Source organism: Cydia pomonella, chromosome 4 (genome assembly GCF_033807575.1).
Source record: "Cydia pomonella isolate Wapato2018A chromosome 4, ilCydPomo1, whole genome shotgun sequence".
Taxonomy (NCBI): domain Eukaryota; kingdom Metazoa; phylum Arthropoda; class Insecta; order Lepidoptera; family Tortricidae; genus Cydia; species Cydia pomonella.
In genome coordinates, this window is record NC_084706.1 from 5,002,497 (window position 1) to 5,017,274 (window position 14,778).

At 37.3% G+C, this 14,778-nt stretch overlaps 1 protein-coding gene across 2 annotated transcripts; it reads right to left on the reverse strand.

The window, feature by feature from the left end:
- Positions 1-1,015: 1,015 nt before the first annotated feature.
- LOC133516893 (heat shock protein beta-1) lies at positions 1,016-12,977 on the reverse strand. 2 transcript variants are annotated; one of them, XM_061849927.1, is made up of 4 exons: positions 12,663-12,977; positions 10,560-10,611; positions 2,533-2,713; positions 1,016-1,848 (listed from the first exon to the last, which is right to left on the reverse strand). In XM_061849927.1, the coding sequence occupies exons 1-4, from the start codon at positions 12,847-12,849 to the stop codon at positions 1,654-1,656; spliced, it is 615 nt and encodes a 204-aa protein (XP_061705911.1). In that variant the 5' UTR covers positions 12,850-12,977; the 3' UTR covers positions 1,016-1,653. The 2 variants fall into 2 exon arrangements, with proteins under 2 accessions (XP_061705911.1, XP_061705913.1); XM_061849929.1 differs by lacking the exon at positions 10,560-10,611 and having other exon boundaries at positions 12,665-12,976.
- Positions 12,978-14,778: the final 1,801 nt, after the last annotated feature.

Below are 14,778 nucleotides of genomic sequence, written 5' to 3' on the forward strand. Positions count from 1 at the left end.
AATATTGGCAACATCCGTTTCCGTCCATTTACGTCACAGCAGCAAGCCCTAACTGTTCTGAAAACAATGATGTTGTTACCGGTCTTAAACAAGTCGTAAGTCCGTGGATCTAATCCAGCCGGCTTAGCCAAGGTGACAATTGTTATCGCTACGACAACGAAGCGCTTTGTGTATCTCTATCACTCTTCCACATTAGTGCGACAGTGACAGTTGCGTTTCGGTCGCTAAGGAGCGTGAGCGATTAGCACATTGGCTACGCGGCCAAATTATGCTACATCATATTTTAGATATAGTTGCCGGCTAACTAGGTGCAACGAATACAATCGATCGATCAAATTAACGCAAACCGCATGCAATTATCGGCGATGTGTGTAGAGGCCGTAATACATTTAAAAGTTTTAAACCTACGAACGCCAAAAAACAATTTTTTGGCATGAAAAATGCCTTGCCTGATTTTTTAAAAGAACCTATCTCCAAATTACTGGATCGATTTCTATCAAACATAGCTAAGAACCACCGCAAGGAAACTCACTCTTACTCAAAACCGCATCGAAATCAGTCCATCCGTTGCAGAGCTACGAAGCCGCAGACAGACAGACAGACATTGGCGTCAAACATGTAACACCCCTCTTTTTGCGTCGGGGGTTGCAAACAAATAAGGTTTTGGCAAAAACTACATTTTTGGTACAGTCAGCGTCAAATACTTTGTAGCAGTCAAAGTGGCCAAATAGTTCGGTACACCATACTAAATATATGGTGTACCGAACTATTTGGCTACTTTGGTTGCTACAAAGTATTTGACGCTGACTGTACAAGCTCTTCGCTCACTGTACTTTTCTTTCCATAGGCAACTAATACTTACAGAGACAAATCTAACAGCCCCAAACACAATTAGGTTGCGTTGTTTTAAACAACCTTGTTTTGTATCTTTTCATTTCAACATTATTTTTTATTTAAGCAACGGGTTAAAAAAATAATCTTATTTTATTGGGTATGCGGACAATAAGTGAACCACTTTATTTTACATGTTTTATTGACATCTAAAACGTTCATAAACAACTGTTTGTTCTAATTATAAACGTGTACTTCATAAAAGCTTTTGAATTGGTGTATTAAAAACATGCTTGTTATGGCTCTTCTTATCGGCTAATGTTAAGAAAATGGACTTGCAAAGTTGCTGTTGTATAAAGACACTTTATAATTCCGTCGTTGTCTTACGTTATTTTTATTTTATTAATGTTATCAGTTAGATATATGTTTGACCAAGAAGATTGGATTCTGTCTGTAAAACAGCAGTGTACAATGAACACTTTTAAGCTCCTTACATTAATTATGGGGTTCACAACAACTGTTTCATTTAAATTACACAATCACACTTCAGAGTTCTATAGAACAATTCAAAATGCATTGCATGAATGCGAGACTCTTAACAACCACAGTGAAAGCAATATCAGTGAGAATTGTGCCCCGGACAATGCCGGCTGAGCACGATATAAAGTGACTTATTACAGTGTTAACAGAGATTCTCTAAAGATTCATAAGTAACTAAAAATTTCGTATCCTTAAATAATTTGTATTACGTAAATTATAATAAATAATTAACAGTATGTATGGAATAGCTGCTTTCAAGCTGAACCGCTAGCTAGATGGAACTCAGTGCTTCTGAATGGGGATGCTCCTGTCAGTGATGGCCAGCTGCGGCAGGGGGGCTTCCACGGTCAGCACGCCGTCTCGGGACAGCGAGGACTTGATCGCCTCGGGGTTGGTCCCCTTCGGCAGCAGGAACTCCCTGTTGTACTCTCTGTATACGGACTTTGTGTCTGACTTCTCCTCGTGTTTCGCGTGGACCTGAAATTAAATTGGCATGACGTCAGAACCTTAAAACAGAAATTACAACATTTCGATCTGTCGCCGACAGCCGTTCGTCAACCCCAATAAAAAACGAAACTAAATGTTCCGTTGCGTGCATAAAAGCGATAGCCGCCGCTGGCAATTTGCCCGTCGTCAGGTTTCAGCCAAATTTTAAAGTGAAGATTCATAAATAAACGTGTTGTTTTTTCAAGACAATTTATCTCCATTAGAGTGTGAAGAAGAATAAATGAATATGCTAAACACTAGATGTAACAAAAGGGTACCGTAGAAAATAATTAACACCGTGTCTAGTCGTAAAATTTTCACAATGGAATTTATTGTTGCATGCTTGTAGAAAAATTGAATGCTTGTAGAAAAATTAAATGCTTGTAGAAAAATTAAAGTCCTTATATCACATTTTTTTAATGAAACCCACCCATGTCTCATGTCTTTTATACCCCACTAAAATTCTTTTAATTGAGTTTAATTTCTTTTTTATTCCATTGCAGTTAAGCAAAATTAGTCATTCATCATTGTAGGCATACATTTACTTCAAATGACTTTTGTTAGCTTTTGTCTTACAAAGCTGTCAATTAAATGGTGGAAAATTACAGTCCATACATAATATGTATTTAGTGCTTAAGATTTATATTTTAGCGAGATCAATAAAGGTAAACTTACAAGCAATTTGTTGTCGACCGTCTTAACGACGATTTCCTCTGGAGTGTACTGGCTGACGTCGAAGCGGAGCTTCAGGGACTTGCCGTCGCCCTCATCCTGGATGAGGGGCGAGTTCAAGCTGTCCCAGTGGCTGGGCTCGGCCAGCTGTCGGCTGTCACTGTGCTGGGAAGATGTGGTTGAGCTGTACACAGTTAAAATATCCTGTTAATGACAGATTACAGGTACGCGCTTGTAGAGTCGAACTAACTCTGCACAAACTTTGCAATGACATAGTGTAAAATAATCACCAGAAACGTAAATTCCTATAAAAATATAAAGTTTATGGCACTGTCACACTTTGTCATATCAAGGTGAATGCAGACGAGTTAGCTTGTTCCAACTACTCCCGTCTTTCGCAAATTTAATAGGCGCGGTAGATTGATCTTTTTTTATTTGTCTCCTTTTAGTGACGGTTGGTTATACTATTAATTTAAACAATGGTATTCAGAATCACAAGAGTAAATTGGCGTTTGCAAGCTTATTTTCAGTTGGTGGATCACCCACCGCGTTTTTATGTCTTTGGACTTCTTCATTTGTAGTTCTTTAAAATATATATATAATACTGAATACCATGGCGAAGTAATAAATTGTGCTACTACATATTGGAAGAAAGGAAAGAACTGTGCGTTAATTACACGATCAATGATACTGAATACTATAATGACTATAAATATTTAACAATGGTAACGTGCGTGAAAATACTTGCTACATCATATATTTGTTAACACGAATAACCATTACCACAAATAAAAACCGTGTACGAAATGTGATGTATGGCGAATTGAATTCCAATATGCCTAAGTAAACGTATGAGTAATCGATGAAATATTTGCGTACCAGCCGCAACCATTACCATTACCACAACGGTTGTAATCGTAACTAATGTGATAACCTTGACATCGGTATTTTTTCGTTGATAACTTGTTGTTGTTTTATATTTCCTAATGAATATCGGTCAAAGGTTTAATGATAGGTACAGTCAAAAGATTTAATTTGTGACCCATTTCGTCCCTTTGTCACAGTGACAAACAACATGAAAGTCGCTAGAGACCTCATACTATTGTCACTGTGACAAGGTACGAAAGGGGTCACAATTGTCACATATTAAATCTTGACTGTACCTATCATTAACCCTTTGACCGCCAATTATCAAATGGCTAAAGCTACCAAATATAATATTAGAATCATTCTTATTCTGGGAGTGTACCTACACAAGTACACAATACTTAATTTCTTGTAACATAAATTCTTGGCGTTCAAGGGGTTAAGTAAAATCCTAATAAGATTCTAGGATGATCCGATTATATGATGCAAGTGTGTGTTAATCTAACGCGCTCGAGTAACTCCTAGTCCTCTATCAAGACAGCGCTGGATAGAGCGCACCGTGCGACCCCTCAGTACTCTGTTTAATGTAACTCCTAAACTTATACACGGTGTATCACGAGAAACCCGAAAGATTTTGATCAAGCATATCTGAGGCCAAAAGAAGGAAAAAATGTTTTGAGTTTAGGTCAATATCCACCAAAAGAAATGTTGATCAAACCTTAAAAAAAGTACATTCGTTTTACTATTTGAAACAATGTTATTTATATTTTATTTTACAACGTTCAAAAAAGCCTTCACTCAAACATGGTCAATTATTAAAAGGACCATAACTAGGCAATAAATAGTGACAGGAAAAAAAAAGTGCACTTACATAATTAATGCTTCCTTTACTGGTACTTTAACTGACCGGAATATAAACAAATTCCAAGAACTCACTTTTTTCCTCGCCCGCTTGGCGTGAAATGCTCCATTCTTTGTTACTAGGCATACATTTAACAAAAAAAGATATACTTTGAATATACCTCAGTAAATTTGTCATCAACTAAGTATAAATACATCGTATTTTGAGTAAATTTCGGGACTTTAAATCTATTTAAAAAAAGTGTACCAAACTGCCCCGCTTCCCCTTAGGGAAGGTACCATAAAAAAAATTTAGTTGCCAGAATTTTAAATCAATAAAATAGGAGCAACGATTTTTAGTTCAGGAACATATTTTATATCATAAAATTATAGAAATTATATAGTATTATTTAAAAATGATAGTTTCATCCAGTAATAAAGCTTTCGATAGTGTCACACATGGAGCCATCTTATCGGCACTGAGTAGTCAACAAATAAACCATACGTATGTTGAACTCGTTGGACGGATATACAAGAATAGTACGGCCAGCATCAAGCTGCACGCACCAGGCCCTAAATTTAAAATCCTTAAGGGAGTAAAGCAGGGTGACCCGCTCTCTCCTAAATTGTTCACCAGCTGCTTGGAGGAAGTTTTCAAAAAACTGGCGGCCTCTTGGGAGACAAAGGGTATCGAGGTCGGCGATAGGAGGTTGACAAACCTTCGATTCGCGGACGACATCGTACTCTTCTCAACATCGGCAATTGAACTGCAATGTTTGCTACAAGAACTTAGCGACGCAAGCCTTGAGGTTGGTCTGACGATGAACCAATCTAAAACCCAGTTAATGACCAACAGCAAGAAGCACGGGGTGACGGTGGATGGGAACATTTTGCAATATGTCGACGAGTATACTTATCTAGGCCAGATAGTCTCCTTCACAGATCGCCAGGACAAGGAGATTGATAGAAGGATCGAAAACGCCTGGCGGAGCTTTTGGTCTATGAAGGAACTCATGAAAGGTAAACTCCCAATTGCACTAAAGCGCAAGCTCGTCGACATGTGCATCTTACCCATCCTCACCTATGGTGCCCAAACCTGGTCATTAACTGAGGCGCAAAAATCACGGCTCAAGGTTTGTCAAAGGGCAATGGAGCGGAGTATCCTGGGTATCCGAAGATCTGACAGGGTGAGGAACACAGAGCTTCGCTCCAAAACCTGTGTCGTCGATGTTGGGATGAAGACCGCCAGGCTTAAGTGGGACTGGGCTGGACATGTCTGCCGGATGAATGATGACAGATGGGCTAGAATAGCCACTAGCTGGCATCCCCGGTGTAGTCGTGGCAGAGGTAGACCGAGAAAGAGATGGCGGGACGACTTGGATGCGTTTCAGTGGGACTGGCGGGACCTTGCTCAGCACAGGGAGGATTGGAAAGCTAGAGGGGAGGCCTTTGCCCAGCAGTGGGACACACAAATAGGCTAATGAAAAAAAAAAAAGTTTGTTCCAGTAGGTGGCGGTGAAGGTTGGCCTTATTACGGGATCCTGTAGTAACTCAGTTTGGGAACTATAAGCTGTAGTTAGTGTAGGTATGTACCTGTTAAATTTAAATGGGTTAACCATTTGTCTTCATGTTTACATGCGATTTAGATAAATTCTTCAATAATATAGCTTTTACTAGGTAGCGTCAAAATTCTTTTCGTTGTCTATTTTTTGTCCCCAAAAAATGTGACGGGAGCGTAGCTTTTTGTATGGGAATAATTTGTTTTTTTTTTTTAAGTAAAATATATTCTACAGCAGCTAGCTATAGACATGCAATATTTATTTGATTGAAGCCACCAATACACGCGGGACAGAGTGGTAAGAAACAAGACAACGAAAATAATTTTGACCTGGTAATCTAAGGGGAATTAGCGCCTTACTCGTAGTTTCATAAAACATGCATTCATTGTAAAAGGAAGTCCAATAGAAATTGCAAATAATGTAAACAAACTAATGTACCTTAATTTCTTCGTAATCTCGTCCTTTTTGTGGTCAATCATGATTTTATCAACAGTTTACTTATATAAGTACTTAAACCTTCTATTTATATCAATTACTAGTTAAAATGCATGTTAATTATTAATATTTCAATGAAAAATTTCAAACCATCGTAAAACTTTTAGGTTATAGCTAACAAATTCTGTCATAGTTGTTTATATTATTTGCAATTTTTATTGGACACTTTAGTCTACATAGAAGTAGAATTATAAAAAACGTTAGACCTAGCTCGCTAGCCGCTAGCACATGCAGACATTTTATCGCGACCGTCGACGTGTTAACGGTCAATTAAATTTTAATTGAAATGCTTCATACGTGAACTGGTTTCCCAGGCGTCTAAATTATATTTCAGTTTTAGTGTAGGCACCTATATTGTTTTTCAGATTTCACATGATAGCGCACATAAAACAGGCACAATGGTAGTCTACTTGCGGAAATTGCCCAGGAAATCTAATTACGAGTAACTAGTTCACAAAATTAATTATTCCTGTATGTATAGTATAGATTTTCTTTAATTAATTTTACGCCTAATACCCTAATCTATTAAACAAATGCCATGTTACCACACCAACGCGATAGTATTAAGATTCGAATCTATGTAACACCACATAAGATAACATGTTTTGGTAATGTAGAACGATCGACCACCTCAATGTAGGCGAGCGCTCATATTATTACATAGATACCTTAATACTATCGGGATACAGTTGCTTTTTAAAGGACATTGCATGTTGCCTTGCCACGTATCTCATACGGGAGCTCACCACTCGCATAAAAGAAACAATGGCTTTTGTTTCACAGATTAGGGCCCGAGACCTAAAAATAATTTGAGAAAATTCATACTATAACGAAAGTTATCTAGCCGTATAAATGTATAACATTACCAGAGCCCCTATTGTAAATTTATTCGATAGCGAAACCTGACGTACGCGTTTGCGTTAAGTCTCATTTTGTATGGGATTTAGAAACAGCGCGCCAAGCGGGACGTTTTGGAAACTCAAAATCCCATACAAAAAATTAGACTTAACGCAAACGCGTACGTCACGTTTCCCTATCGAATAAATTTACACTAGGGGTACAGTTTACGTTACTTTTAAGAATCAATCCAAGTGTAGACGAACTTAACATTCATTTAAGACATTAATTTCATTAAACATGAAGAGTTATCTGAAGGATTGCATAATTTTAGAAGCTTACGAGTAAGTTACTTCTTATTTATTTAAATTTACTGAAGTGATTGACAATTTTTGATGTAAAATAGCACACAAATGATGATGTCATGCGCATGGCTGCAGATCCAAGGTCACTGTCAACATGAGCTCATCGGTATTAGCGCAGCATTCAATCTAATTTGTGACCAATAATTTCCGTTACAAGCTCCATTACATTCAATGTCATTTGTGATCAATAACATATCCATTGTGCTAATTTACTGCATCAGTTCTCACGATCGATACTTGCAAAGAATCACACTTAACATCAATATTTTTCATTATTCGGCTTTCAGGCTATTGGAATTTATAACGTTAATGTATATCTAATGGCTCTATAAAAAATACTAAGGCCATAAATGCATTCGCCATGGAAGTAATAAAAAAATCCTAAAATCATTTACTTACGTACACCTAATTACAGAATTGTTAGAAGTCTAAAATATTTGACTGTAGTTTTTATATTTAATATTTCCACGTTTTAATCAAGGATAATTGCCATGGAAAAAATCACTCGAAAACTTGACTATATTTGTGAGGGCAGACTCTAAGAAAAACCTTAAAAGGTTAAAGTTCTAAGGGTATAAAAATCACGAAATCATGTCTAATTTTCATTTATCTTCTATTGTATATAACCCCGCATACCATAGCAGTATAATTTTAGTAAATAATAGCTAATGATATAACTAGCAGAGAGATTTGACCAGCAAAATTTAAAAAAGTATTACATTTTGAGAGATATTGATAAAAACGTCAAAATCCACGCGATCGCGAAATCTTCCGTCGCAAGTTTCTGTACAATATGCGAACTTACTTCTCTACCAGTCAACCTTTAGGCAAAGTAGATAAGTTGTAGGCGGTGCAAAAACATGAGGTATAGATGATACAATTACTTAGGTACATGTACGATCACAATACAATCATAAGAAATACACAAACATAAACATACATATTATATATATAACTCTTAGGCGATTTTGACGACCGGTCTGGCCTAGTAAGTAGTGACCCTGCCTACGAAGCTGATGGTCCCGGGTTCAAATCCTGGTAAGGGCATGTATTCGTGTGATGAGCATGGATATTTGTTCCTGAGTCATGGGTGTTTTCTATGTATTTAAGTATTTATAAATATTTATATATTATATATATCGTTGTCTAAGTACCCTCAACACAAGCCTTATTGGGCTTACTGTGGGACTTAGTCAATTTGTGTAATAAAGTCCTATAATATTTATATAAATAATATTGATACAAATACATATACATACATATATATGAAATCAGAGAATCCTAATCTTTTGTTTCTTTCTAATTTTTTGGCTTTACGTCGCCTTTTAATGCGTATCCGAGGTTTACTGACGGACAATGACGAGAGTTATCGGTCTTCTGTATTTTGTGCAAAAAGTTGAAACAATCCCAAAATCGCCTCAGCAATCAGCTCAATATAGGTATACAGATTGCAGATTTATTTTCATTATAACCCTTTTATAAGTGCGACATCTCAAGATTTATCTTATTTGCATCTCGCAGCCCGTGTGTGTCATGATACGTGTTGATTGTAGAATACTTAAACGACTTAATTGTTATTTGAACGTCGTCTTGGTGCGTCCTTAGCCATTGTAAACACACGCCTCCAGACCGGTCACGGCCGCACCACAAGGGCATTGGGTAGGTATACAGTTATCCTAATATTCATACCTACCTTAGTTCCCTTACTTAAATAAAATATACAGTCCTTGCATAATGATGACGCAGGTATCAGTATTTGAAATTAAGTATTTATAGGTCATCCATCGTGGACAAACCTTGGTTGTCGTATATTATTTTCATTTGAAATACGGTGGTTGATTAAAAACCTACCACCATTTTTTTTTTGGTATGCGCCTAGAATTAGCGCAAGTGATTAATAAAACCTGCATGATGAAACCCATTTTTTTAAATAATATACAAAGACTGTCAAACGCTACTAGTGTTTGACAGTCAAAAGTTTGGCAGCAAATGGCAAAACCACTCCAAGGAAAATCGGAATGCTTTGAAAAGCATTCCTCAAATGAAATTTTAATTACGTTTTAATCGTTTATTTTGTTTTAATACCACAATATGTTTATGAACTATGATAGACTATTTACCCAAGTAGTTTTGTCTACCTACCTAAAGTACCATATCACATGACTGGCACTCAGGTCACCTGCCAGATACAATAATGATAAATCCATCCAAACTTATTCACCTGAGACGGGTGATAAACATAAATGTTACCAAAACGTATTTAGTTCACTGAGCTGTTGACACTGAAGAAGTAATTGTAGTGCATCCATCCGTGCCAAGAATTCGGTGAGAATTCAAACTACCAGACAAAGCAAAATGCATATTTAGGCAAGCTACCAATAACTCCAATAAGTAACAGCGACGCCACGCACTAACGTTAACCTTTCAGATCCTTTGGGTCTTGAGTTTACATCATGCAATGGTAACGCCATTAATGTAGGGCCGTGTCAAGATAGGTACTAAACAGGTGTAAAAATTGTAATCGACCATTTTCAAAAAGTAAACTGCCTCCTTTTATTTAGTTCCCATATAGGTTTACATGTAATTTGGCTCTATTTCGATTTTCTGGCTCCGACAGTAGGTACCTACCTACTCATTACGTAGGTACCACGATACGACTGATACATCGCAGAAAATAAAAGTGGCATATTTCTTTTTAATAACATCCATCGATGAAAGCAAAAGTTTATAAGTTTTCGACTCATTAGGCACAGTCATGGTCTTTAATTGTTGAGCCATTTAGGGTTTAAGCTAATTGGGTTAGGTTAATACCATAAGTATGAACAACCAACCAAATTAGCACAGTAGCGTCAGTACAAAATTGACAACTCTCTGCTTGGACCTGACGGTAAATCTACAATACTGTCTACTTAACGTTTTGTTACTATCCAAATGATAACTAAAATGATCATACATTAAATATACTACATAAGTTCATGCATAAATAGAAATGAGTTTTTTAATAAATATGGTTAATTTTACCAATACGTAGCGGTTACCCAACGTATAAGTTTTCTTCGTTCTTTACCTCTCTGAAGACTTGGTTACTCCTCCGGAGGAAACAGATTCAAAGTTGTAAGACATGCAAAAGGCAATATCGCTTATTAATTAATACTGCAAATGTTATAGCAAAGAAACAAGTTTAGAGGAACGATTAAGTAGTCGAAGAGTTCGCGCTTTCAATATGTAATACAACTAACTATGTAATGGTAAGAATTTTAAATCGTTATTTACTCGTCCCTCTATATTTGTCTCAGGTCAAAGTTGTTATATATCTTTTTCACTATATGTATGTACATATTAACAAAATTAAACAAAGGCATTTTGCAAATATATTGGGTCTGCATGATTATAACAAAGATAATATTTATTAATTCACGTCCACTGTACCTACTCGTTTGGCGCCGACATTTTTTAACAGTAGGCACTTTTACGTGTGGGACAATGAGCGCGAATGTGTTAAAATAAAAAGCAATTAGATTCAAAGATACCTACCAGAATATAATATTATTCATGATTATAAATAATATAATAGTTAAAAGCATACATAAAACATTGTCCTTCCGTGTCCTAAACAATAACTAATGGGTAACATTTTAGGTTACGACATTTTGGCCTATTGCTATAAATTATTAGGTACTTCAAAAGTGGACTGATTTATCACACTGCGTTGGCCCAACATTCCCAGCGGTTGTTGCATTAGAAAAACGAGTCCTACCTACGCCGCATTACAGTTTAGGCGGATCGGATCAGTCGTCAGCCCACGCTTTGTGTACACAAAAACCGAAGTCATCGCTGACGACATTCTTCACCTCCTCAGTAATCATCATTTATTGCTTTTACATATCTACTTCACTTAACTTATGGAGATCATGAGATTCATGAAACCAACCGCTTGACAAGGTATTAGAATCTCGAAGTAAGAATTTGACGCCCAAAGTTTTGACAAACTCGCGTGTTGCATTTGTTCGCAGTTTCGTGACTATTGAGTAAATATCGGATTACGTCAGAGGCTGGGTTCTCTGAAACAACACCGACTTGCTCCAAGTAGGTCATGTAACTCACATATAAGTGTCTATAAAACTTCAGCCAGTGAACTCAATTTGAATACACGCCTACACTGTAAACTGTAAAGTATGCGCCACCTACCTACCAATCGCAATTCGATAACATTACCATAAACCGGTTTTCATGAAGCCTTGTTGTTCTGCCAGTTTTTGTGAACCGTATGGCGTTTTGCATATTTTTACTGCTATCAACACGTGTCGTCATCGCTAATGATGTGAGTATTAAGGTAGAAGTACTAGTGCTCGACGCTGCACTGGTCACCGACATGGGCACTTTATTTCATGGAAATATTAGTTAAATTTGAACAATGAAGATATTTCTGTATTCGAACTTTATCCTTGTCACTTTGACATAGAGTGCCCATGTCGAGTACTAGTGCAGCGTCGAGCACTAGTACTTCTACCTTAAATTCCCAGCAACTGAGGTGTCGAACACCTAGAAATTAGGAGGTAGCAGAAAAGTCTAAGCTGGTAATTATTATATGTATAGGTAAATGACAAGAAAAAAATTACGTTTCTTAGTAGATAAAGATTTACATAATGTTTACAATTTCGCGCGGTTCTGTGTTTTAGCAACAATGTTCTCAGTCTGCGGCTATTTCTATTTATGACATCATCCCGCGTCGGGCTTACGTATCGTTGCACGCTTTAAATGGAGGCGGCCGAGATGTCTGCAGTAGGTAGAAGCCGTTCCGCAGGGCGATCCCAAATAATGCCTTTTGAAAATTCGTAGAGACCGGGCGCTCGTTGCGAAACCTCCAACTCATTAATTCGAGATTCCCTTTAAGGAAAACCGTGCGCGAGCCGGTCGCTATCAGAAAGTAAATGCGCGACCGGCTTACAATTAACCAAAATGCTGTGATAACCTCTCGCGAATAATTCTTTCCAATCTTGAAATTGTTGTTCTTTTGATTATTTTGTATATACTTATTATTTAGACTAAATAGAGTCTTATTGGAAACTTGTAAACGTCTAGTTATAAACCTACCTACATGTTATTAAAAATAAATGTGGAATAACTGTTACAAAAGTTTGATTAGTATTGAGATAATACAATAATAAATACCTTGTTGTGCTCTTAAAGAAGTTGTTGCTCTCTCTGTTCATAAGTTCCGATCTGAATTTGCTCATCTCTTCTTCCATCTTCCTCATTTCGGCGTCAAATCTCTCCCTAATACTAGAGAATTCTGTGTCGATGACTGAAAAGTCACCGAGCTTGATAGGGATGTTTCTCTTAAGGCTGTCAGCCATCTTCACGGTTTATTTAAACTGTCGAAACTAAACAAACACTATTACAATCACAGTTCGCGTTAGACACGGGCGACAGACAAGGCAGCACTGATCATTAGTTGTCGACTCGGCGCCACGGGCCTGCGCACAGTTTTAAATAGCCTCATGTTGGAACGCCCGCGTCTCAACGTCACTCGCTCGACCCACACTTTGCTTCTCGCTCATTCCATGACCCACCGTCCAATCGCCGATAGATTTTGTCTCTACTGCGTGATCGTCGCTAGTATAACCTGACCTGAGATCCGGAATAACTACACTTTATCAAGGATTGCATTTATACTGGTTCTCCTGATGGCATTTATTCTAAGCATTGTCAATAACAGCCCCGTATTCGCGCCGTGGTACACTTTCTGTCTGAGAAGAAGAAAGTTGTAAGTTTTTATGAGTTTCGAACATCGTCACTGCATTTTTCTTTGGGAAGGCAAGCAAACCCCGTAGTTCCTTCATGAAGTTCATGATGCGAGGCGCCATCTCAAGGTGTTAGGAGTTGTTCGCTACGTAATTGACTGAACGATGACTCATTTAATTTAGTTCTGCTACTTCTGCTTAAGGAATTCTTTAGCTAGGATTATTATGGAGGATTATTCATTGGAATATTTTTGAAGCATGTCGACATTTAGATATTCGTCATTTCATGAGTTTGTGTACCTACTTCATTGCATATGAAAATGACCACATGATTTTGTTAAGTACAATGTCTACTTTGCTGATTGAGTGACTGAACGTAAGTAGGTATTGTATAAAACTAACCCTGGAAGCTTGGAACTGTGGGCGTTAACTTATCCTCTGGAATAATCACATCATCAGTTACATAATGGTTAGTATTAATACTGACAATAACACAGGTATTTCATTAAATATAAAATCTTTTTTTTAATTAGGTAGGTACATACTCAATAAACGTAAAACTTAAAAGGATCATCAAAAAAATTTAAAAATCTCCGTGCTTTTTTTCGGACGCATATACATATTTAATTCGTCAAAATGACCGGGTTGTGACAACTCAAATAGGCCCCAAATAGTTAACTGGGAGATACGGAAAGTGTTGGAAATTAAATGTATATTATATACATTCCTATCCCCCAAAGTTGAAAAGAGTGGACTCCGTGAGAGACTTGGGAGTGCGCATGCAGAGTAGCTTGTTGTTCAGAATTCTGGGCTTTGTACTCCGCCGAGCAGTAAGCTTCTCAGACATGAAAGCCGTCTCGGCGCTGTACAATGCTCTCTTAAGAAACCAGTTAGAATGCAATATGGGCTCCGCGTGAGGCCAAATACAACATCACGATAGAAAGGATACAGAATAAGTTTACCAGGTACTTATATTGGAAACGTTATGGAGTGTATCCTTTCTATCCGCTGATGTATCCCACACTTTTTATGATTGGCATGGTTGGTTACGACAGATTAGAAACTCGCAGGAATCTGGCGCTTGCGTGCTACTTGCTTCGGGTTCTCCGTAGTAGAATCTGCAATCCAGACATTTTACAAACGGTCAAGCTGACAGATACACCGAACGGCGGCGGCAATCGCAGCTGCTGGCAGAGCAAACAGGCAGGACGAATCTGCTCCGTAAGGCACCTCTCAGCCGTACTATACACATTCTGAATCTCGTTGCCGACAAGACAGATCTTTTTTATTGCCCGATGTGGGAATTGTCAAACACGTGTTTATATGTATTGTGTTATTGTTATATAATGTAATGGATTGAAATTAATTTGAAATTATTGTGTAATGTAATATTGAAATCTAAATTGACATTATTGTGTATTGTGGGATTGTTATATATTAATTTAGATTATTTAGATAAGTAGTAATAAGGATTATTTAATTTAAGGCGCTATTGTATTAGGGTTCACCTGAAAAGATAGTTGCTGTATAATTAGTAAAAAA